General features: G+C 40.2%; 2 protein-coding genes across 6 annotated transcripts in view; one reads left to right on the top strand and one right to left on the bottom strand.

Annotated features, from left to right (window-relative positions):
- The window catches only part of LOC122571948 (nuclear migration protein nudC), a 102,907-nt gene extending 101,265 nt beyond the window's left edge, over positions 1–1,642 (top strand). The window contains exons 5-7 of the mRNA XM_043736323.1: positions 11–205; positions 844–1,046; positions 1,128–1,642. Coding sequence (XP_043592258.1) covers positions 11–205; positions 844–1,046; positions 1,128–1,179 — 450 coding nt within the window. The 3' untranslated portion in view covers positions 1,180–1,642. The remainder of the gene's footprint in view (positions 1–10; positions 206–843; positions 1,047–1,127) is intronic.
- A 99-nt stretch (positions 1,643–1,741) lies between these two features.
- On the bottom strand, positions 1,742–26,315 carry LOC122571946 (chymotrypsinogen B). 5 transcript variants are annotated; one of them, XM_043736316.1, is made up of 11 exons: positions 25,461–26,315; positions 23,824–24,469; positions 5,029–5,125; positions 4,561–4,682; positions 4,367–4,468; positions 4,128–4,252; positions 3,914–4,044; positions 3,634–3,833; positions 3,379–3,513; positions 3,076–3,300; positions 1,742–2,666 (listed from the first exon to the last, which is right to left on the bottom strand). In XM_043736316.1, exons 2-11 carry the CDS (start codon positions 24,025–24,027, stop codon positions 2,373–2,375), a joined length of 1,635 nt encoding a protein of 544 aa, XP_043592251.1. In that variant the 5' UTR covers positions 24,028–24,469; positions 25,461–26,315; the 3' UTR covers positions 1,742–2,372. The 5 variants fall into 5 exon arrangements, with proteins under 5 accessions (XP_043592251.1, XP_043592252.1, XP_043592254.1 ...); XM_043736317.1 differs by lacking the exons at positions 23,824–24,469; positions 25,461–26,315 and adding exons at positions 14,027–14,356; positions 14,450–14,720; XM_043736319.1 differs by lacking the exons at positions 23,824–24,469; positions 25,461–26,315 and adding an exon at positions 10,162–10,382.
- Positions 26,316–26,782: the final 467 nt, after the last annotated feature.

The raw sequence follows: 26,782 nt of genomic DNA on the forward strand, positions 1-26,782 counted from the left end.
CTAATTCCAGATCAAAGTGCCTCTGAAAGTGAACTTCTCGGCCAGGCCCAAGGACGTTGCCGTGACGATGACGAAGAAGCACCTGACCTGTGGCATCAAGGGTCAGCCGCCGATCATCGACGGTGATTTTCCACACGAAGTCAAAGTGGAAGAATCCACTTGGGTGATCGAGGATGGAAAATTGCTATTGATCAATCTGGAGAAGGTAAGTGATGCAAATAAACATGGCAATTTTATTCGTTCCTCGGCCCCCTGGACACGCGACCTTGTCCAAACGAGGATTTCGACGATGCTATCGCGCTAGCGGGAATTCTGTCCGATGGTATCGAATACGCAAAGAATTCGTTTGACTTGACGTGGCCCTGAATGATCAAACCAGTGTATAAAAATTTTTGACGAAGGTTAAATCGTGGCCATTTAACAAGCAACGGTTTGCTTGATCTTTAATTGACAGGATTCGGTGGCGTTTGTTGGTATTTCGATAATTGGTTAATCATGATAGATATCTCATTGATGATTTTGTGTTTATCGAGTTAACGAAGAGTGAGGTAGAACTTTTTGGATTCTTTTCTAGGTTTGTTTGTTTTATATTCGAAATTCAGCCTTCTCTGTCTGCACGAGTTAATTTTCAACTTTGACCAGAAACAAATTTATTATTTAAGTAAATAATACGGTATGTTTCGATACTTTTTATTATCGATCTAACTTAAAATGGTTGTTCTTCGAAAATATTCTAACTGTCGACTTTTATACATAGATCCAATACATTCAGAGATTTTTCAAACACTGATTTTGTTCAACGAACAGTTGGTTGAAAGCAGGAATCACCTATTCTTTCCGCAGGTGAACAAAATGCAATGGTGGGCGCACGTGGTGGTCTGTGACCCAGAGATCAGCACGAAGAAGGTAAATCCTGAGCCTAGTAAACTCTCCGATCTCGACGGTGAAACCAGAGGTCTAGTGGAGAAGATGATGTACGACCAGAGACAGAAGGAACTGGGCCTGCCAACGTCCGACGAACAGAAAAAGCAAGATGTGATCAAAAAGTACGAGACACAACAATCACAAACTCGCTATAAATCAATTTAACGTTAAAGATCTAAATGTCGTAAATTTTTGTTTTTCAGGTTCATGGAACAGCATCCTGAGATGGACTTCTCTAAGTGCAAATTCAACTGAAACGATTCAACTAATTTGTAAATGACCGAATGTTCAAGGTTTCCCGAAACTGATTATACAGAAGATACGAGAAAAATATGATATAAAAACAGAAGGAAAATATTATCGATATATGCCGTCGCAAATCCAGTGAAACTCTTTATGGTACTTTGTTAAATGTCACGACATAGCCTGCACTAATTAGTTTGCGTACCACGCGTCCCTGGAGTGTTACCAAGCGCGAGAGATGGCACCACGATCCAGTCAAACATTGGATCCGTCGTTATGGTAAAGAATTTTCTAGATTTTCAATAACGCTCGCTTGACACTTCCATTTTCTTTTCCTTCGACTATCTTCGAAGCGTTCGGTTTCGATTAATGCTCTAAAACGAGTACAATATCGGTCTGCACAAATGTATATTGTACGATTTTTTTCACGTTACATTTCATATAATTTGAATAAAGAATATGAGGAAGAAAGAGATCGTCGGCTGTGTTTTGTGTTCGATTCTCCATGAAGATTCACCCTTGTTTTGTATGATAAATCGAACGATTACTGTAGGGATGATAGATGACTACTGCGAGAGCTTGAACTATTATTTTATTGCTAGGAAAAAAGAGACGGTCGCTCATACTCGCTGTTCCGTTCGCTTACATTCGCTGGCTAAGACTCTCTGGTCTTCACGCAGGCACTCAGCTACAAACACACGCACAAACACACGCTCATGCACATCCTTTTTGAGCTAAGCCTACAAGGACTTGCCTAAGCCTTGCCTCGCAAGGACTACACGTGGCCACTAGCCCATCATCGCCTGCTGATCTTAAGACTAAATAGAAAACTGTCGGCAGTCGATTCTCGTTACCGATAGCTCTGTTCCCTTAAACTATCTACAATGTTACACTTGTCCTAACTTATACAACAACACTACATTACTTTTTATTGTTGTCATCTATTTGTATAAAATGGACGTTGTTAACGGTACACAAAGTAATGCTGTATCAGTAGAGAGAGAAAGAAAATTAATAATAAATGGCATCCGTTTCGAGTGAACAATGACGATGAGAATGATTACTCCGTCGCTCGGATCGTCCTCATACTTAATTGCGTTTAAAGCACGCTGGATATTACTTCAAAGGTTATTATGGGTCACAGTTAATAGCACTGGGCACGATAATTACAGCCAAACACACAGGTGTGTGAAGGTATGAAGATTTCAATCAAAATCATCAGTTTCTTTCATCACTTTGCTGATCCAGCGAACGTAGTTCGATAGTCTGGCGTATATTCCGAACTTTCCACGTTTGCCACAACCTTCGCCGAAACTAGTGATACCAAAAATGGTCCACGGACGATTGGGTCTCCTGGGATCCTGACACAGAATCGGACCTCCGCTGTCACCCGCGCATGAGTCCATTTTTCCGCGACGATATCCCGCGCAGAACATGTTATCGGTGATTCTGTAATCTACATAGACGTTTCGACATGCTTCCGAAGAAACTATGGGTATCTGAAATGGAAAATGAACAAGAGACTTAATGATATAAATTTTTGGTTAATTTTTTTAGACCACTTGTCCATTAGCGGATCAATAAAGATTACTATTTTCACTAATAAGTACAAGTATTCTCAAGTTCCTGGCTTACATAGGAAAAACTTTCGTTCGAAATAATGGTAGAAAGTTCTAAAATAATAAAATTTCTATTTAAAGCTATAGAACAATAATTTATTTCAAATAATTGTTCTTTAGTCAGACTGTCTTTAAGATATAACAAAGGTATATTTAAAGGAATGTCAGGAAAACGAAACTAGTACTTCTAATACCAAAAGTGATTATATCTTAGTTTTACAAAATTGAAAAACTATAAAACAAGAAGAGTGAACGCTATTAAATTCGATGGTACTTCAATGTAACGTACCCGTGCCTCGTGAAGAACGTCAGTTCCGTAGTCATCGGTGACTCGCGATTTTCCCCAGCCAATAATGGTGCACAGTTGATTGGCGGGTAGAGGTTGGCTAGGCGTTGGGAGACAGGCGATTCCTCTGGACGGTGATGCTGTTAAAGTAACCGGAAGACGCAGCATAGCGACGTCATTGTCCACTGTGTCTGCGTCGTATTCGGGATGTATCGTGACCGAATCCACCTGAAAAATAGGAATAAAAAATTTAATCAACAAAAATGTAAAAGATTACGTACGCGAATGTGCATACAAGCCAAATACCCTTAATTCCAGTTCAGTTCCCTCTTTCACAGTCAGATCGTGCTCGCCAATGCGAACATAAAGTCGCTTCCTGATACAATGTGCAGCTGTTAATACCCATCTTGGTGAAACCAAAGTACCTCCACAGAAAGCCTCCTGTAAAAATAATTTTATTTTAACAATTGACTGAACCAATTAAGATACAATTTATAATTAGATTTACATTTATAAGTCAAAATTAAGAGGCGATGTAAAATTTCAAATTGATGAACTCACACGAAATCTGTTCAGCACGGCAACTTGCCAGGGCCAACTTCCTGGAGTCGATGGGCGGCCACCGATGATCCTCGTAAAATAGGAGAGTCGAGATGTCTTTTGAGTGCTCGGAACTCCACATCTCCAAGTATGAGAATTCTTTTCAGGAATAAAACTATCGACTGTGTTGGGATTCAACTCGAACTCGTCTAACACGATATCTGTAATTATGGAAAGCGATGAGCGATGAATATTCCCTCGAAGAATTAAACTAAACGAGGAATTCAGCTACTATATTTACCATCGCTATCCTCTTCTTGGCTTCCACGAATTTTTCGATGAATCCATCTTTGGCAGAAGCTACCCTCCACGTAACAGTAGGCACTCTCCCTTATCACGTCACGACCACAAATTCCAGGTTTCTTGCACCACCTTTTGATCATTAAATGAAAAAATAGAAGATATGAATATTTATACCTCAACAAGATTTATGGTTCTTTAACTGTGATACTCACCTGTGACGTTGAGTGGTACATAATCTTGTACAGGGTGACCATCTACTCCATTTACCATAATATCCTACGGTTTGGTCTTTGCCTCTCTGCCTCCCTTGCCTAGGTTCTGCTTCTTTTCTAGGCACCTAACGTCAAATATTTAGAATTAATTTCTCTACAAAATCCTGCGATATGGAATTAGATAATTTATAGAGTCTATGATATATTTTCTTCAATTAAAGGTACCATTAAAATTTTACCTGTACAACATGAAATTTATCCTTCTGTCGATGACCTCGTCGCTGATGTTGCTTGCATCTCCTCCACCTACTCTTCCTGTTATGCTGACAGGTTCGTTCTTCCTACACAGAATACAATGAATTCCATTATACTCTACGCCTGACACCAACATAAAAATACTAATTGCAATACAGAATATAATTTAAAAGCTCACTCTAAGTATTGTGGTGCTACATTTTTTCTTCACGCGACACCTTCGAACACGATTCTGCGTACAGTGTCGATCACACACGCTCCATTCGCTCCAGTTCGTGAAGTACGATAATTTCGTGGATCCTGCACAATCATTTTACATAACAAATTTATATTCTAACATTTTGCAACACTTTCCTACTAATTAATTACATGTAACTATATTAAATTTCGTATCATTTGATAGTATTCTCATATGATTATAAAAATGTGATACGAAATTGTCTCATTTGGAAAGGAAATGTAGAACCTGACAAAGGAAGGGACCATTGGAAAATGAGGATATGCCCAAATACCTTTTTGTAGCCAGTGTATATCTGAAACTGAGCATCGACTTGTATGGACAAGATGCAGACAAATGATAATGCATCGATGCATATACAGATGCCCTGTAATTAAAAAAATAAAAGAAACTCTGTGAAACACTCACTGTTCTTTGGTAACTGCACCACAGCAGAATCCTGACCGACCACGCGCTGCCAGCTAGTGCCATTGTTCCCGTCGCTCATGAATGTCTCGTTTCCGCTCTAAAATTAGCAGAGAGCAACGTGTAATTAATCATCGACACCTGAAAGGGAGAACGCGATCGTGACTCGTTATAAACGATTGGTCTTCTTAATTAAGAAAATATATCGATACATTTACGGCACGAAGTATCATTTTTATTTTCATTCGATTGGCTGTAACGTTGATAACGGTACGTAAATAACACATCGAGCGATACGTGCGAGGAAACGCAATCCTCAGTTGTGGTACACGTCTGTCACGTAGGCAGATCGTAGCAAATACGGTTTGAGATTAACGGCTACTAACTTAACTGACAGACACGCAGCGCGCGCGTTCGCGCTGAATTCGTCGCGTCGCGTGGATTTTAATTGGACGGATTAAGTTGCATTAAGTTTTACTATGACTCGTTGCGTTGATATCTTAACCTACGCCTACTGCGTTCTTTAACTTATCTCTGATACAATCGTGTTTTCCTGTTGTTAAAGCACATGTGCAGGAATTTGTTTTAATTTTATTATAAAGCATAGAATGATATATACGATCAATATATGCCGCGTATGCTTGAAAGAACATACTCCGCAGACAGATTAAACAAGTAAACCCCTGCAAATAAGCCAAATCTACTGATATTAATGATAACGACGTTGTTTCGATGAAGCCACGGTCTTCGTGCTTCCTTGTCATATTTGGAAAAGTTTGCCTGGTATCTACTGAGAAATTGCAAAATTTATAGAAGATATAAAAAAGAAATTTATTATTTTAACATCTATTCTAGATAATACCAAATTTTATACATTTTTTATACATTTTATCGAAAAACTCTACATGAAACATTTATTTTTCGTAATTATAATTATATATTAAAAACATCATATATAGAAGATTGCAAAGAAGAGTAAAGTTTGCCTGATATCTACTGAGAAATTGCAAAATTTATAGAAGATATAAAAAAGAAATTTATTATTTTAACATCTATTCTAGATAATACCAAATTTTATACATTTTTTATACATNTTTATCAAAAAACTCTACATGAAACATTTATTTTTCGTAATTATAATTATATATTAAAAACATCATGTATAGAAGATTGCAAAGAAGAGTAATAGTCGGAGATACTGGTTGTTAGTCGATCACTTTGAGAACTCGCAAATATTGAAGAAAACTAATTGTCATTGATCCTTAATATGTTCTTGCTCCATGAAGTATACGCTTAACGAGAGATGCCATAGGTCAACGAAGAATCATGGAAAACCGTGACGAAATACGAACAACGAAAGCAATAAAAGCTCGATCGAGATCCTACGTACGCGGATCGTTCTTTTGAACGGCAAAAATCGCGGCAAAAAATGGGGAACAATTACTCGTTCTTAAGCAAAGAGTTAATAGACCAGTTGCTGACGTTGCTGTCGGCCGTCTCGGATATCGTCCAGCATTCCGCAAGGCTGTAACGATCAGCACGCGGCACTAAACTTAATTTGCCGGTTCGTAAATGGCACCGGAACGTAACCACCGGCGCGGCGTCGTTGCTCAATGTCATCATCGCGTCGTGCATCTAAGATCTGGTAATCCTAATAATTTCGTTGATACATCACTTGTTTCTTGTAAGAGAAGCTCGTAAATATAGTTCTGTTAACGATTCTCCATGAATATTTCCAAAATGGTACCTTTCCGTTGGGTGTAGATGAACATTTGAGGATATCGTTGCCAGAAATTTAATAAGTGTAATTTTACTAATAATTCTCAGTGAATATTTCCAAAACAGACGAAAATTGACAACATTCTCATCAGAAATTTAGCAAATGAAATTTTGTCGATAATATCCGACGATTACGAACAATCCTATGAACGTAGATGAAAATTGTGTAATATAATTTTATCCATAACCTTCGATGACTGTTTTAGAATTGATGTGTTGCTTACGTAAGCGGATAAAATAGCGAAATTACGATCGAATTTCCTTTCGACTTAAAGAAGGTTGCTGATAAACACTCGATGAATGAAAATGGAACTGGCACACGCAGATCACACCCTTCATCGATCCAGCCCACGTCTCCTATTATCCTAGACAATGGTCGGGACAAACTAGCAACGAAGTTACCTCATCGAGGTCGACCGTCTTGGGAAATAGAATATTGGATGGGCGATCATGAGCGATATTCTACTGTCTACAGGGTGGTTCATCGAACGTACCTCTGATTATCCCTTTTTCAGTTTAGAGGCAAAAAGAACGTCGGTATAACAAGACAATAGACGAATGATGTCATGGGGCGTATGAAGCGCGAAGGTGATCTTCTTTTTATCAACTAGTTTCTCAGAAGCTTTGGTTGCCATTACTGGTTACGATATATCTCTGACGACTTAATTGTTTCAAGTTTTGCGCACCGACCTAGATTCTTAACATAATTGACGAATTATACAATATTCTTTTACGTCAGAGGTGATATACTCGTTCCTAGAAAATTATGTATAACCAAGTATGTTTGTTGAAGAAATATGTACTTTGGAAACTTACACACGTATCTTCTTATGTTTCTTCATATATCTTCGTATGTTTATTTTTAAAGCTAATTTCATCTGCCAAACTTTATCTTATCTTATCTTCTGTATTTATATTTTATATTAAATATCATTTTCTATATTCTATTTTATTTATTGGTCACTGCGCAATTGTTGCACCTCAGTGTTCGAGACACGGTGAATCAATTTTAATTTTGTTCTTCAGAAGCAAACGAAATTCTAATTACAGAAAGTTAGACAACAATGTAATACCTATATCATATCTCGAAATAAAATAAATTATTATATGTAGAAGATTAACACGAGAGAAAGCCAGACGGGTTCACCGATTTCGACAAACTCGAATCTCGCTAAGGCGATACGAATCTCTGAATCGTTGAACTTTATGATGTTGTCCCAGCAACAGTTGCATTGGATTCATTTAAATCAGGTACATTAATTTCGTTGTTCCCCTCGAGTTTATGATCCGATTAATTCTGTCCGCGTAGAGAGAACCTCTTAAACGTATGCAACCCGAGAGTTCAGGGTTAACGATGTTCTCGCATTGCACAATTAATTTCTTCGCGACCGACTACAAAAGGGAAAACTGGTTCTCGCACGCCGCAAGTAGATCACGAATATATGTTCTTCCTTATTTTCTTTAATCCAGTTTGTTGTAACTAGATTGCGGCTCTTTATACGCATATGGAAAATTTCAATGCAAAAATATGTACAAAGTATACGACTGCGCAAGATACAGTGTTCTGAACTTTAAACACCCGAGGAGAACAGTAAAGTTAAATAGAAATTTCTCTATGGAATTTCATGGAATTAAAAGTTAGTAAAAATAAATAAAATACATGAAAAAATAAAGGACTGACAAAAGTTTTCTTTAAAAATTCTGCGATATCAAATTTCATTTCTTGTTAGGGAGTTCCCAAATGAAGAAAATAGTAAAATTATGCATATCCAAAAAAATTGACGATCCAAGCCTCGAATTCATCTATCTTCCTCGGTTAACAAATTAAACCAATCTCTGTACGAGTTCCTTTTTTTATTTACGTTTATTAAGAAAGAAAAAGATGAATTTCTATAAACGTCATACTAACTGCAAAATACTCAAAGATATTCAAAATATGAGAAAGTCCAGATTTGTCGTTTCTTCCGTGACACGATCGCCACAGAAAAAGCAGACGATTGAAACAGAAGAGGACGACTTTCGTCTACACGAGGACGAGCAGAACGTACGAGGAATTTGTACGCGTCGCTGTCTGGACATGGCCAAACTAGGCTGAAGTTCGCGGTGCCTTGCGTCTCCTCGATGGAATCGCAAAAACCGCGTGCCACTCGCGAGTGAGACGATTCCGCGTGATGGACACCCGACGAAAATCGTCGTCGTCGACTATTTTCAGCACGAAATCGAGTTTTGAAAAAATATGGAATTTTATCCTGAAAGATTCTACAGTGGTAGTACGAGGCATCATCGGAGAGAGATTCGCTGTTGGTTGCAACGTAGCGAGAATTCCGTGAGACCGTGCCACAAATGATTCACTGGCATTACGTATGCAACTTTAATACCGTTTCGCATTCAAAGCATCCCTGAACGGCACCCTACCAAGATACATTCCACCGCTGTGCTCACCTGCGCTTACTCGTCTGCGCCTTATGCGCGTGTAACTGTACTTAAGTACGAATGCTGGCTTATTTTGTAGAAATGGTATCGAAAGTACCAACCAATATGCACGATATACACTAAGGATCCGCAAACCATTCAAGCCTGGAATTCTCGCTAACAACAGAAGAAAATATTCGTCACGGTATACATTAAGAATCCACAAAATGTTCGAGTCTGGAATCCTCGCCATATATTCTAGGAAATATCCAGCTTTTTAGCTCATTATATGAACAACATAGAACTTCACTCTTCAAGGTATTAAGCACCAATATTCACAAATTACTCAACTTGAGAACTTTCTCCAAATTCCTGTGTAAGGTTTTTAAACATTCCAGGAAATATCCATTGCATCGACTCATCATAAAAACGATAGAAAGCGTCGTTTTTGAACGTAATGGTCAACATTCGGAAATTATATGTAAGTCTGAAATTCTCCGTAAATTTCTCCTTAAAATTTCTCTTGTAACACTACAGAAGGTATACTCTGATTTATTCATCGTAAGCCGTTCATCATGTAAGCACCCTGTTCGGTAACGAAGACTTGTTATAAAACAGCCGCGTCACACAAATCATCATTTCTCCCCATTAAAAATCCAAAAGGCACAATTACCCCTAAAGTACGCGCATGTTCACGACGAAGCAAAACGAGCAAAAGGAGGTTTAAAAAAATGGATCGTGTATCCATTTCCGCCGCGAGGATCGCGACGTGCCGCGGTATCTTGGCTGCGAAGAAGGTCCAGCAAAAAGGGGGTTGCGAAAAAAGGAGGATCGAAGCAAGGGAGAAGAACGATGGAAAGGACCGGCGCGACGTCCATGCCGAAGAAGATGGATAAGGTTCGGAAGCAATGACATTCGTTTCGCGGGCTGACGCCCCAACTATACCTTAGATGGTAGCGCGGTCGGTGTGTCCAATGTCCGAAAATGGCCGGTGATTTCTTCACCGTGGCTACCGTGGATTTAATACTCGCGGTCGGTCGCGGCGATGGAACGCTCGCTATGGCGAGATCCCGGCCTGATTTATGTGCTCGTGCGCGCGATCCGAAGGCCAAGGTCCTCGTCCACCTACTATGGTCAGGATGACGTCTGCTACAGGCGACGTCGCGTAAATCGTGCCGCTTGTATTCGCTCCATGAGAATTCCGCGAACACACGCCTGATTTTCATTGGGTTAAACCGTGTCCGCTTTAATTGTAGGCGGTGAGCCGGTTTACGGAGCGACGATTTAAGTCGGTGTAATATGGGGAGTACACAGCGTGGCAAGGATACGCGATGACTGGATATAGAGCGACAAATGGTATTTTAGAAATATGGAATTTTGATTTTCTCGTATTCTAAGTTACCGGTATTTAGGATTTTTATTTTTCGCAATTTACACATTCGGTTGCGTACGTTTTACACATTGCGTGCATGTTACACGCGTGTAGAATGGAAATGGTATAATTAGTTCGTCTTTAAAGTTAGATTTGTAATTGAATTTGTGGACCATAATTGTTACGCGAGTTGTGCCTTCACCGTAACGAACAGCTTTACATCTTCCCTAAATAGAAAGTATCTCTTCTAAATGGATAGAAAATAGAATATCTGAACGGTATATCGGAGTCTGGTTCTACTTAGTCAATTAACTTTAGACAAACCATCGTTCAAAGACAATTAAACTATTTCTCAGGCAATAATTTTGTCTCTTGCAAATGAGGCAGAGAAGAAGATCTTGCAACAAGCCAGCCCCTTGAATCTGTTTGGGTTGGGTCCGATCTGACGTTTCAGTCACGGTACGCTTGTAGACCGCGTAAATGTCATTCGAGGCTTTTCAAACGAACCGTAACTGCAACGTGACTGGATCGCCGCTGTTCTGTGCGTTACGCGACATTTGTTTAGTGCACTCGAGCAATTTGTATTCCTATTTATATGCCTTGCTGTTCACCGAGAACGAGATTGTATATAGAAAGTTTATTCCTTTTGAAACAAAACTAGCAATCGATAGAAACGAACTCGATCGATTTCAATTGGAATGGTTTGGAAAGAAATCGAAGGATCGTCCTGGTTCCTTGCCATCGCGTAGGTCGTTTTATGCTTGTCTTGTCTGTAACGATTCAACAGAATGGCTCTCATAATGCGACACTCGTCTCTTCCGCGAAGACTCAGCGCATTTTGCGAAAGAATGCGTTCGAATACCGTTCGCGGATTAACGATCGGTCTGTCCACTGCTGACAGATTCTACTTCCCGAATGCAGCTTGCGTGCAGCCTTGTCCATCAACATTTACCAAATATCTTTTCTCTTCTGATTTTGGTGATTTCTTTGGTGCAAAAAATAACGCGAAGTGCGATATCTTCCATTTGTACAATTGTTCCAAAATATGAAGAGTCTCGTGTTTTAAATTTTCTTCCAGTTACCGAGCTTTTCGATAATTGAACAGTAATATGTTGTTTAAACAGTGAATCCGATGATGTGATATAACGAGCGTCATTCTATTTGATGACACTACGTAAGAAAGAAAATTTGTTATGTAAGAAACAAAGTGAAATTTCATTTTGAAGATCGTAGAAGAATTTCGTTTTGAAGACCTGCGCAGTCTTAAATTTATACAGCCACAGGATTTTAAGTCTGAATAAATTTTAGCGAAAAACCTAAAGAAAATTGGCGTTCAAATTTATGGGACAAGAATGGAACAGCTCTAAGTACATTTCGCGAGGCGATAGTCGTTGAAGGGAAAACTGCGGAGCGTAGTTTTAGATATTTCACGCGTTTTACCGTTGTTCAACGGCAATTTCTTAACCGAATTATTATAAAGTTGCGAAGTTTATTATCTAGTAATATGAAACGCAAACCTGCGGAAGACAATTTCAAACTGCACCCACTGGGACTGTCCTAGAGTTTCGCTAGCCTTAAGTGACCAGCCATTTAAATTTGCATCTCTTTAGTTGTACAAAAGTCGAACCGTGCCTCTGACTATACCCACGTGGCTGTTTGCTATGAGCAAACCGCGAAAGCGAAAGTGCAAGAGAATCGACCTATTCACAGAAGGCCCTGTAAAAGACTTTCCAAATCGCTGCATAATCAAATTCTTTACCCTTTTTTATCTCCATACTCTTTCCTCGAACAAGTAGCATATCTATATGCCTACATCTGAAGCTTTGGAATAAATTAAATTAACATTTTTAGTTTCTGCTAGATTTCACGAAACATTCAACGTTATTAAAAATTAAATACCGAGCAAGGATATAAATAACTAAAAATCAAAGTATTTCTAACAGATGGGGCAACACCCCATTAAAACTCGATAATGAAAAAACAACCGAATACAATCATTTGCGACTCCTTGTTTTATAACTAGACTGCAGATTTGTATAGAAATTTATAATTTTATAAGCACAAGTAAAAAAATTGAATTTAAGCAAAAATTTATTATACCAACTAGATATTGCAAGGAGAACACTATTTTGAATATTTTGCGTATTACGTATAGTCTATAGAATTTTGCACTTTCAAATTTCGAAAAAAAAAGCATAAAAATCCGCGGTTACCCATACCCTAACAAATCTTCAGTTGTACGAATTTAAATCTCATCGGAAAAGAATAGGAATAAAAAGGGAGAAACACAGAGACCACACAGATCACTTAACAGAACCAGTCCTCCTTCTCGGTGGTTACTTTTAAAGGACGATTTAAGCTTTGTCCAGCGGCATGCGTCTCTTCCAAGGCGATTTGCACTGAAAAACGATAACCCTGAGCTATTGCTTGGGCGTTGCTTGTTTCTCGTAGTCCCGACACGGAACGTTTAAACGTGTCACGTGTCGGAAGAACGTCGCAGAACTCGACTCCCACGGAATTTATTGCCAGTGCAACGGTAGCGCGGCTGCCTTGTTTATCGCGTCTCTTGTATCTTCCATATGCATCGCTCTTTTTCCTGTTTCTCTCTTCCTCCCTCGCGTAATATCTTAATGCCATGATGAGATCATCGCGTGATTTACTCTCTCGCTTGTGCAATGAGGAGCAGCACGCCGCTGTCCGCCCACTTCTGCTGAATCTAACGAAACGATTCCGCGCTTCATACCTTCTCGTCTGGGATGACTGTGGTCAAGACTTGCAAAATTCGACAATTCGCTAGTAAAGTTCAATTGCGGAAAAATCAATTTTGGAAAATTCGATTGAGAAATAGTAAAGGTTGCTTGGAAATATAGGCAAAATATTATATATATGAGAGAAAAGAGATTTGTACATATATATACAAATCTTATATATTATATTATATATATTATTATTGTATTATATATGTATGTATATAATACTATGATATTATATGTATGTTAATACAATATAATAGTATCGTGTATGCAATTGGTTTTCTTAGAAAGTTTTTCTTCTTCGAACTCTTGACTTTTGATTCATAATTCCGACGTCGATTAACTTTTGCAGTAATTAATCTATGCATAGATTCTTTACAACCACTCATTCTTGCACACGTATATTATCTCTTGCTCTATTTCTCAGCCTGCTTCAGTGTAATGGATTTATCGCACAAGACACATAAAGGTTTCTTTCAAATATTCCTAATATTTTAAATCAAGTATAATGGCTACAAATTTTCCAATGAAACGTTTCTCTACCTAGCTTTAAATTTTATTTTCATGGTGGCAAACTTTTGTAGTAAAAAGTACAATGCTACTGAATGAGGGGAAATCTAATATTCTCAGATTTAGTTAATTAGTACACGTAGATGCTATAATCAATACAATAATGTGGAAATACCTTTTGCAAATGTAAAATTGGACGATGGAGCTGAAACCTTTGAAAAGAATGTTTGCTTGCGTTTTTGGGGAGCGAAGTTCGACGAGAGATTACTTGGTTTCGTCGAAGGGAAACGAAGTAAAAATAGTCGTTCCGGACAGCTTCAGTCTCGTGCATTTGTTTTCTCGACGCCGTCTGTTACTCGAAGCTCGATTACATTGGATAACGCGAACAGACGACTTTCTCTGAAAATGGATCTCCAGAGGAGGCAGCTTTCCTTGAACTTTGCAGTTTCAACTTTGTTTGAAGTTTGTGGAACAGAAATTAGAAACAGAATTCCTTCGTTGTATCCTTTGGTGGACAAACGTTTATTAAAATCTCCTCATAATTTTTCCCAAAATTTAGTTTCCTACAAACGAGCACATACTATTGTGACATAATTACCATTTTTCAATCGACACCACAATATTAATAATCTGTCGTGATACGTATCTGTTTTCCATAAAACCGCTCAATTACCGTTCCACGCATACCTAACACACGTCGTTGAATTCTCATAACGTGAAACAGGAGAATTTCCCTCCGTGATTGTCAAGAATCACTCAAAACTGAATCTCTCGACTGCATACACATCGTGTATTCCACTCTCAACGAAGATCATGACACGAAAGGAGCAAAAAAACAAGCACGAATCAAGCGTTCGCGACAAGTGCACGTCCGTCGAGTGTCATCCAACGTCCAATCAGAGCCATCATGGAATCACGTTCCACGGCAAATGAGATGATAATTGATTCGTCGAGCGCGACGCGTGTTCTTCCTGCGCTGGTTTCGCTCAATTTCGCGGCAGTTTCGTTCGGAAACGCGGTGTTCTCCAGCGACTTTACACGAGTAAAGGTCGCTATTTCTGTCTGGCTATTAACGAGCCTTAATTCGCGGGATTAGTTCGAGTCGTGCGGCTCGAACCGTGAAACCATAAAGCCTAGCTGTTACGACGGAGCCGGTCCGTGGATGCGGCAGTCACCTGCCCCGGTTTTTCAACGACGACCGTTAAACGTTCCTCTTCTTCTTGCATGCGCTTAACGTCCGGTGGCTGACTTTTACAGTCACGGTTATTTCCGGATCGTTGCCACGACGCGCTGTACTCGTCGTTTTCAAGCGTCGTTCTTTATTAGGACATGTTTATCATCGAGCCGCGAATTCTACAAGGTCGATTGATAAAGAGAGTCGAAGGGGTTGATTGAAACGTTTTCTTCGATCAACACTAGAGCTAGGAGTAGTTTGAGTTTGAAAGAATCTCTTGTCTGATTAGATCGAATGTCTATAAGCGTAAGCGGAAATGATAGGAAAAGGAAGACAAGAGTAAGAAGAATTTAAATTCTAGTGAGAAGATTCTGAGGCAATCTTTATTTTTAGGTTAATATTGCATGACAGCCGAACGCAAAATAATCGCGAAATAGTTAGTATCTGTTATCACTTGACGTCTTATTGCCGATTGAACCCTGACCTCGGCATAATTTCCGAATTCAGACGATCTATTCTAATAATCAAATTGATACACAGTTTTTATGCTCATATATAATATACGATCAACCACCGCGAGTAAAATAATAAATAAACAGGAACCATGTGAGAGAAAAATAGCACGTTTATCCGTAATATATATATACGCAAGACTTTAAAAAAAATCGTCGTAAATTAAATTGTATAGTCTTTTAACAAACACAAGACCCAAATTCGTCTGCTGTAAATTCATCTAAAGAATTTAATAAAACGAAGCGTCCACTAAAAAGAGTAAAGGGAATAAAAAGAATTTTCTTGACACCTCATCGCAATGCGCCATGTGTTTGCCAACAAATCGTTGCATATCTCATAAAACAGTAGAACTCGTGTAACATTTACATGGTCACAGAGTCATTCGAGATCCATTCCACGGAGTTCTAGTAGACTTCTTTATGTTCTTCGTTCATTCAGCGGTCGTCTGTCCACCTCACATCCGTAAATTTCAATGGTAGCCCGCGTTCTCGTTAAATCCCGCTCTTTGCTCGCATTTTCCACGCTCGTCTGTCCCTTGAATTTACAGTGCGTCGCATCCCGTGGAAATGCTCGGTAAAAGTGGCGGCGTGTTACGACTGGCCGTATTCCAGCTACGACTTCGCCGATTCGATCGCTGCTTCCTCGTACGACGCAGGAATTTACGACGTGATTGTTGAGAGTCGATTAATGGCACGTCGAAATGGTCGATGGTCAATTTGAGATTAATCCGCCATTACATTGAATTAGATTTGTATTAGCTCTCGAATGTTCCAAGTAAACTTCTATCTTGCAATTTTTTCCTCCTCCGACACTTTAGTAGAAGATAATTTACGTATCTCCGTTACCATATAAGAGCCTGCACAATACGATTATGCCTTTCGATTCTAGTCTATGTAATTTTATGAACGAATCTATTTTCTGAGAATTTTTACGCTGACCACGAAGATGATCAAATGATCAACGAGCGAGCAGATCCAAACATTTCTCTATTTTACTATAAAAATACATAATTAATGTATAATTTTTTGAAAATCAAATTAACTCCGATGATCGAGTCATTTTCAATTTGTCTTCCGTGGATATATATAAATAGAAACTCGATATAAATCCTTAGAAGAAAATTTCCTAGGGCGAGTAATAGTCATAAATATAAATTACAGATTGAATTCGCTCCCGTTTTAAATTAAATTAACACATATAGCATTCACATATATAGAAAGATAAGAAGCAAAAGTTTAATTGGCTGTCAGTCGGCTCAGTATTTAGAAAGCGGTCCCCGAAAATCTCGGCCAAGTATGTACTTACTTTAGTTATACTGAAATTCTCGCCAGTAATCGCCATTTCTACCAAACCGTTCGAACTCTAAACGAAACGCGGCCGTAGTTTTTAATCAGGAACCCGTAAAACGAGTGATAGTAGGAGTAGATAAAAGAGAGCAACATTAGCGGCTAATGAGATCGATAATTCAACGGTGATCGTGGATTCGAGAAAAGACGGTCTCGTGGCTCGGCCCACGAGCATAAACCGCTCCGTTTGGTAAACACGGTCCATGTTGATCGTTTTGCGGGAATCGTTAAATCGGTCGTGCAGAAAACGAGTTGTATTTAATACACAATATTAATGAGGGCAGTTCTTTGTGCGCGGGCAAGTTATACCGGAATAACTCGTTCCGATAGGTTCCCACTTCTCGCTGAACGATTGCTAAAGCTCGAGTAAAGGTACAATGTCACGCGTGCTGCACGCCAATTAATATCGTCTGTCGCTGTTCTTTCTCGATAAATCGCCGGATCTTAACACGTCTGTGTAATTACATTTTTCTAGCTTTCAGTGTTCTCGGATACATTCAACGAGAAGAATGTCCGTTAAAAATCAACTTCTTCGCTTGCTTTACGCGCGAGTCATTTAGAAGATAAACTAATTGGTTGCATCTTCCGGAAATCTCAGAATTGTTGTATTAGAATGTAACTTCAAACGATCAATTTCGGTGAAATGGATCAGTCAGGCTTCTATGTGACTTGAACGTTAGACGATGTCTCATTACCTCGTTTCGATATGGTATTCAATAAAATAGATACTTTTATGAGATGATTTCTAGCTACACCTCGTTTTCCTTCGGGGCATAAAATAAAATTCATTTTTAAATCAAAATAATCGGCGAAAAAATTACTTGGAAGAATACTGGAAGAAATTCCTGGTCACAGAACGAAGCTTCAACAGCATCATGCAAATGCACTATAAAATTGCAAATTCACCAAGAGATGACGTGAAACGTTAGCTCTAATTGTAAAACGGACATATTTATCGACATTTCGCAAAGTTTACACATAAAGAGGGAAACATTTTTGTCCCCTGTATACGTGCCAAATAGAAGCAATTTCCCCATAGTTTTAATTATATTAACGCCAGCAAATGGATCTTAACTTTTCTAAATACCTCTGGAAGCCGATAAATCCACCTTTCCATGTCGTACTCGAGTGGTACACTTGGAATCGTTAACAGACCGACAGCGACGTCGAGGAATCCGTTTCTCGCGGAATGCTAATCACCAGGCGGGCGATCTCCGCCGTTTCACCAGACAATGGAACGGCGATCGTACGGAATACGAAAAGAAACGAGTCAAAGGAAAGCATCGATCGTAAGAGGGTGAGAAGAAAGATCGGCTAGGATTCACCAGCCTCGAACGGGATCGTAGTCGTGGAAGAGCGAAGGAGGAACCGAAGAAAGACTATATGTATCTCTGCTCGTTTGCTCGTCCTCACGATCGTCCTCGCTCCGTCTACTCTCTTTCGCTTTTTCTTTCTTCCCCGTTGCGACAACTTTTTACGAGACGCGAGGCTAACATACTTCCTGCACCGGGACGGACTGAAATTCCACGCGATAGTCGTCACGATATGTAGTAAGAAGCTAATCGAGCTGGCTCTGCTGATCCCGCGGGAGGAGAAGCCTCCGCGGGGTGTCCAGGGAACGTCTTCTCCGAATCCACTTGAGAGACGATGAAAATCACGCGATACGTTTCATACATCCCTATGGGAAGTGAAAATTCGAACGATAATGACCAGCAAGAATTTTAGACGCCTAACTATAAGCTACTCCAATGGAATAGTGATAATTTCTTGATCTTCGAAATTAATCTTCATGGTCAAGACAAAATTTTAAAAGATATACAGAAATTGTAAGGAAACCTAGCAAATTGAAACGTAAGTTGAGAATACGAATAAGACTATTGTTATAAAATATGGAATTCTGTTCGTATAATAGAAATTCAGCATTTCTCTTCGCTGTTTAATGATTTTCCATGAGACGAATTGAGCAAAATTTTACAACTAAAATTTCGTTCTAATAAACGAAGAAAGAAAAATGATTGAAAAATTGTAAAAAAATAAGGCAGGGAATATGTTTCTTCCCACACGATATCTATTGTAGTTCCCACAGATAAGAAGCGTGAAATACAGAACTTTCTGGTAATTTGTTATTACAGGAATTATCATTTAGCTACGATCATTAGTATCGTCAGCTGTTAAAGATACGTTTACAATGATCCTCTGAGATGTCTTATGGGACTATACAAAGGGAGCTCCTGCGGTTAACAATACCGTGAGAGTACGAAGCAAAAGAAGGGTCGTACCGATTATTAATCTTCGAAAGGTGACGGATCTTCAGCATGTACCTTACGACCTATTCGCATGGCTACATTGTCCGCTCGTGACCCTGTGTTCTTCGTTGGATAGCGGTAAATTATTCCAACGATCTCGACACATTAATAGAATCACAAGGAAGGAAAGAGAGAGTGGAGGAGAGAGCGGATCTCGCGACAGGAAGTTTCGCCGCGGGGTGTCCAGCGCCCCCGAGGTCAGTCGTCATTTTTACGCGGCTCCAAAGTCACGGGTGATTGACACGTCGTCATTTCCTCATCATAGCCAAACTCACCGTAAACCGATTATTAATTGCATTATTAAATGCGCAATTGTTTGGAAGAGAAACGCGAAGAAGAAGATGAACGACGGAAGGTGACCTTCCTTTCACTCAATTGGTGCGAAAACGTCGTCGTGAAAACTTGTCACTGTTTCGTGATTTTATTCTGTCGCGGTATACCGTTATTAATGGTAGATTTTGGATCTCCTAATTTAGATAGTTAGAAGTTTGAACCTTCTTGCATAGAGAAACGCTTTAAAAAATGTCGACCAAGGAGCAATTTTTCTTTGCAGTCAACAAACTTTTAATTCTAGAAGAAGGTTAACGAAAGACCTATCGCGTTGCGGAGAAAATTCAATTTTCAAACTTCAATTTTCCATAAAAATACTTGTTCTAAAAGAACTCATCCCTTCGATCGTTGCACCATAGGAGGAGGAGGGAAGGAGAAGTAATGGTCCAACATCTGTTCGTTATCTGCGGCTCGTCCAAGGATCAACCCATAAATTGGCGTGTTAGTTCAGATAAGGAGTCCAAGAGGAAACTCAAACAAATGCTTATCCTTTATCTGATACCCGTTCCTCGTCTCTTCGCCTAGGCATGATGCTGTTCGTACAAGATTACCGACAACCGAGCACTGGTATCGACGTTACCGCTCGCTGAATCGTCCGGCTGTGAATCTGGCGCGTTTGACAAGCCGAAGGAGCAATTCCATGGATTTACGATTCGACGGAGACGGGATGGTGTTTGGTGCACGAAAACATCGTAATCGAGAACGAGGGGGCGAAAGGATGCACTAAATATAAACCGGGGACTGTGTACTTCGCGGGGAGACGTTATCGAGATCATCGGTGGCGAGCCAACAAAAAACTTCGGTTAAGTGTTCCGCTGTAGCACGAAGCTTGCTCTTTGATGTTGTTCAGACTGTGGGTGGTAACTCGAGAACTATTGCTGTTTGTTTTCATCTAAATTAGATTTTAATATACCTTCTGCGACATTTTTATTTCATGGCGATGAATCAGGGTTCGTAGTTCTTTAATCTGTTACTCGCTTCTCATTCTCTTAAACGCGACTGCAAGAAGTATTTCTACTCGTACATTCTCTTATTTTTACAGGGAAGCATCTTTTTATCAGGTTCTATATTTCATTTTTGCAGCGAGTATCAAATTTTCGTAGTTATATATAATTACCACTAAGTTACACGATATTTAATATTCTTGGTCTTATTATATTAACGTGTAAATGCGTGTATTGTAGTTACAATTGTATAGAAATATTTTTTATGGTTGCTGTATATACCAGATTGTGAGAAGCATCAGTGGAGTGGCAGGAAAAGGTTCTTAGCTTTCAAGTGTCCCACTTGAGAATTTAATATTTCTGGTATCATGAGTTATTATTACGAGAGTTACTATCACGAATTTTTACCTAAGTTACATTTTATCAACTCTTTAAAGTATTTTCATTTCACGACGAAGGATATTATAATTTTATGGTTCATGTATTTTTAATAGACACTGATCCTCCAGAATCTCTGAAAATTTTGGAAACAAGTAATATAAAGATCGAAATTATCTGGATTAATGGTAGATCATAAAAGCATCGATAACGCGTTTAATAGCGGAAATAACAGTTTATTGAAGGTATAATAGGTTCGTGAAGGTTTTAAGCACCTTTGGATATCTCGAAGCGATAATTCGATTGAATATTCCATCGAATCCTTTATTTTAGCGTTCGAAGAGGAATGCAGGCGCGGAAACGACAAGCCTTGAAACGCAGGATCAACAGGAGAATTCGAAGACGGCTACGAAATGAAATTATAGTAATTACCAGGGTATCTTAAGCGAAAGCATCGTTTCCTCCGCCTAGGCTCCGGACGATTGCGTCGCTATTACCGGGTTTAGACTGACACAATGCCTCACCGTAGGCCCCGAGGCTTCACGCGAGCCTGAAACTACCTACTAAACGCCATTCTACCAATTTCTTTGCCGGCACAATAAATCGGCACAGATCGTTCGGCACTCGCGGAAGAACACCGTTTCTCTTCGATGTAGGTAACTGATTGTTGCTTCCATGAAACCGACTTCTAAATGCCCGGTGCCTTCTGTTCGCGTCCCCATCCAGGAATTCTATTTGCGGCACGTTGTACACGGCGAACGTGCCATCGACTTTCGTCTTGAAATAGGAGAGTAAAATATCTCACGATTAATGGAATGACGAAAAATTCCAGGTACATTTATTTTGTATCTTCGATCGTCTACAAATGAGACAGTTGGATTGATACTATACCATATGGTTTTGAATGGATCATCTTAAGGAAACGCAAACATGCCAACGGTTAATTTCTTGTTCTGTAAATGAGGATTGAAGGTACTCGATTTACTTTCACTTCATAGAATATCAAATTAACGATGATCTATGGTCTATAAATTACCACGATCCGATTAATAACGACGATCCTGATGATCATGATGAATACGAATGAACTATTGTGATTTCCAAATGATATAGTATGTCCATGGTACAACTTCGATGACCTTTCGCGAGCTTCAAATGACCTTAATCTCCAATGAAACGAATTTGATGGCTCGTCTCTAAACTTTAAACGATCTTGAATTTCAATGACACGACTTCTATGACTTCTCGTGACCTTAAGCGTCAATGACATGACCTTCACGATCCTTCTGTGACATTCACGTGATCTTAACCATCAATGAAATAACCTCAGTAACCCTGCATATTTTTCAAATGGTTTTAAATGCATTTGTTGTATCTAGTATGATGTGCGAAATTTCTTAGGAAACCTTTACAATACGAGTTGAATGTTTTCTTGAAGAGGTTTCCTTCTCATTTGTAATTATAATCACCGCATCTACGTCCATTAGACATCCACTTATCGCAGACTCAGTTCTGATGACGCGACGAATTGAATTATATATCACGTGCGCAAAAAAGCAAGTTCTGTGCGATACGGTGCTTGGATACATATTTTTACTTTTTCATCGTACAAACATTTTATTCACGACTTCGTCGAACTCGAACTATCTACGTACTCGAACTGTCGTCACACTGCTCGATTGTTTTGATCCGCGTTAAAATATTTACGAGGCAATTGCATTTGTACGAATAAGTACAGATAATCGTCAGACTTAAATTTTAATCAAACGCGTAATACCCTGTATGGTACGATCGATCCTTTCATTCGCAAAGTTATCGACAATATTAACGCCGCTTTGAACGAGAAACGGGTTTGAATACTGAAAAGAATTGTCGATCTCGATGCATCAAACCGGGGCTTGATTTCGGTTAACGATGTCTTGAAACGCTGTCGACTTTCGTGTAAAAGGCATGTTACTCGCAAATACGCGGTTATCTCGGTTTTAATTAAGCAGATTAGTATGCGTCCCACTCTGATTATCTTGTTCTCGAGATTTGCGAGATGTTTTTTGTAATATTCGCTCGCTTTTTTCTCTATTTATACGTCGAGAATGTTATGAATATTTTCCGTCAGGCGGTTGCTCAATTGCGCGTGCACCGCATAGAAACAATCTTTTGGATCGGATTTCCACGCAGAAAGTGAAACTAATGAAACGAGGGCCTGGCAAACGCCGCTGCTAATCGGAAGCTTTGCACGCCACAATTGCTTTTTTCCCTAGCAATCGTGGTTTCGTGCTCTACACACGCCACGTGCCCGTTCAACGGCTTGAAGATACGCGAGTATTTAGAAAGTACCTTGCCGTAGATACTACGGATACATAAGTACCGATTGTTCTTGCTCAATTGAACATTTTTTGGATGCCAGTCATACGGTCAAGCTATATCGAATCTATTTAATTCTCGATACTTCGATGTAAGTCTAAATCTGATTGCAAATAAGAACTAGAGCGTGTCAGTTCACTAAGTGATTAGTCGTAAACAGCGCTGAACTCAATATCAAACAAATACTCCGAATTCTTTCTCGCGTTATCCCTCTTTACCTTGTCACCACAGAGAGACCGCTAATCCTAAAGAATATTTACTGAGTTTGTGTACTCCAAAATTAATAAATAATATACGTAAAAAGTTAAAAAATACAAACTTATTACCACCGTATCCTGTATACGATTTGTAATGAGAATAATCTTATCTCAAAAGGAAATTGAATCTGACTACCTCAGCAACTAAAACCCTTCACCGCACTTAAACTAAGTATGAACCAAATACTCTGAATTCTTCTTCAAACTGCCTCCCATCAATTTACCCTGTCATTCTAACAGTATAAACAACTTCAACGCTCCATCACACTTAGTAAAACAAAATTTTCCCATCTCATTAGCAACAATGAAGGCACTCACGCAAAACAGCCAATCAACGTCGGCAGAAAGTTTCTAAATACTCACCGAGACGTCGTCGAGGCAGACAGCGAAGCGTATCGTGGCGAGAAATAGCAGGAGGAACAGGAGGGACGCATTCGCCCCCAACAGTCGAGCGATCATGCCCTGTGAATCGAGGCCTGCCAGTGGGGGCAGCGAGCGCAGACAGTTCGACGACGTCGAGGACGTGCTCGACGACGAAGCGGGCCGGTGCTCCTGTCGCGGATACATCGCTTCATGATCGCGACGTGCCCGCGTGCTCGTCCCTTCGTCGACGCAACTTTCGTTCTCTCGTTTCCTCTCCGTTTGTACGGTGCGTGTCTTCCTTCCTCTCTGTTTGTCTGCGTTTCCCTTCGAACTTCCACCACCGTCTTCCTTTCCTCCTTTCTCTTCTCCTGGCTGGAGAGGAGATCTACGCGCGCGCGCGCGTGATTCTACGTGCGCGAACTCGCGAGTCCGCGCGCGGCTCTATAAATACGGCCGCGACTCCACGCGAAGAATTTCAAACGAGCTCGCCGTAAAACACCATGAGTGGAAGAACCTGGGCCTCAAGGAGGAGCTAAAAGCCTTTTCCCTCGACGACGCCGCTTCTGGATGGTCCCGTGGTACGGGGGCAGCTTCAAAGCGACCACTCGACGCTCGTTAGAAGTCTTCTGCTCTCGTTCGTACGCTCCTGAAACCATCGATCAGAGAGGAGCTTGTTATTAGCGTTTTTCCGGATACTCTCACCCGAGGTAGTTCGCGTTCGCTTGTTAATCTCGAGTAATACGCTGCAACGAGTTGATGGAAGGTTGAAGCTCGTTGTTGCTTAGAGACTGATGATCGCGCGAGGATGAAATTGGTATGGATTTTACGATGGAATTCGATATTTTCTCGAAAGAAGAAGTTGTTAGAGCGTAGATTCTATGCTGTCGGGTTTAAGAGGTCCAATTAAAGTGGAGGAAGTAGCTTCTTCTTATGACTCGTTGGGTAATTGCCGATGTTCGCTCGCGTATTGCGAGCAATCAGTTTCTGCTGCTCTGCTAATTGTGCCAATGAACGACAAGCTCGTAAATTATTGGTAACAATTAGCCGATAAAACATCAATTTTCTATAAATCCTTTTCCTGTATCTTTTGCTCGTACTTGTGTGAACTTACAGGGAACGAAGTACGCGAATATTCGCGGAGTCACGAACGACTCGATTATTCATTCGGAATTACCTGTTCAGCGGATGTGAATGGAAAATTAATCGACTCTGCTCGTGAACTTTAACGGTAGAAACAATCAGCGAGTCATTGGATCGATGGTCTCGAGCGGAAGTAGTCGAGTGTGTAGGGTTACAGTAGGAAGATCTCGCGAGGAAGATATATACGTGTGGGATACAGGTGGTGAGGCACGTTCCCTAGCGAAAAGACACGAGAACATTAGCAACCTCCACGCAAACCAGCGTTGTATACATGTTACGATTGTTTATGTAACGCGAAAGTTGATACGATTCATGGGTAGCGTATCTCTCCTGTTTCATCGGAAATCGAAGAATCGAGGTGTCTTGGTCACGAGAACCATTCGTTCATACTGTTATCGAATTTTATTACCCAACAGATTAAACGTAATCAAAACGAAGAACAAAAAATCAGGAGTATGATAAAATTTTATAGTAGAAAAAGAATACACTATATATACCTTATCTGTTGTAGCCATACTTCGAAGAATCACGAGTTCGACCATCATTCAACGTTTTACTAAACCGAGAATAAAAGTTTATCGATTTTGCACCGATACTGTTCGTTACCATTAAGGTTGGATTATTAAACGATACGAAAAGACACCAAATAAATTGTTTTGTACTTTCTCGAGGAGGATTGCACCGCTTCGACGATCCTTCCTTTAACCAACCAACACAACGTCTGCGAGTTCTCAGCGGGATTAGAGTCGACGCACGGCCATGGAACGGTACGTTCTCCAGCCGGTAAAATTGTTCAAGTTGAAGTACAGCAAGCCAGCGGCGTGCCAACGGCCGATATTTTTAGTCCTCCTTGCCTCCACCATCTGTCTTCGGGTTTTGGTTTCCTGGTCGTTTTAGACGCACCGTCGAGACTGCGCGGTTCTTTCCTGCTTTTCCGTGGCAACGGTGCAGACTGATCGGTGACTATCGCCATAGACACTCGACGCTTCTCGACTGAACACCTTAACTCCTTTGGGCAAGGGTGGCTAGCTCTTCGACTGGTCGACGATCTTTCGAAAGAATCGTTCCACTGTTCTGTCTTCCAGCATCGATTACTTTTTCCGAGAGACACTTCTTATCGCGCACTTAAGAGCTTCCGCTAATTGAGTTTCTTTGTTCGTACGGTGAAACGTCTTGTCAGGTGTTATTAACGAGCAGGAAGTACAAAGCCGATCGTGAACGAGGCTTGCGTCTGGCGTGCTGGAGCTTCTCGAGCACACGCACGTGGCTCCAAGCCGACTGACGAGATACACGCGCGAGGAAGTATCAACAGAGGCTGAGAGGAGTGGCTACCAAGCGAAGCGGAAGTGGAGGGTGATTCTGCGGGAGCTGCTGTGGTGGGGTGCACTCTGATAGGGGGTATTCTTGGTGGATTCTCCGTAAAGAAGATACGCTTGGGGACCACGATGGGGAGACGACGATCAGTCCTTCGAAAAGTATCGGACCGAAGATGGACATTGAACAGGGTTATGTTTGATTCTAATAAGGACAACGTTCGTCCGTATAATGAACGCGATGATGAAAGCGAGGAGCGTTTTCAATGGCGAAGAATCATCGTCGTTGATCCAGGTTGACGTTTTAGGAATGAGAGGAGAGAGCGATTTTCTCGCGAAAGGCCACGTCTGTAGAATGTATTTTAACACCGATCTTCTATAGAATAGCACTGGTCGAAGGATATGAATATGGGTCAGTTGTTACGCACCTTTTATGAAATGGCAATAAAAGATACGCGACAAATGTGGAAGTGTAATGACGTTACGGCTAGAAATATCTAGGATGA

The sequence above is a fragment of the Bombus pyrosoma genome, linkage group LG10, assembly GCF_014825855.1.
Source record: "Bombus pyrosoma isolate SC7728 linkage group LG10, ASM1482585v1, whole genome shotgun sequence".
NCBI lineage: Eukaryota > Metazoa > Arthropoda > Insecta > Hymenoptera > Apidae > Bombus > Bombus pyrosoma.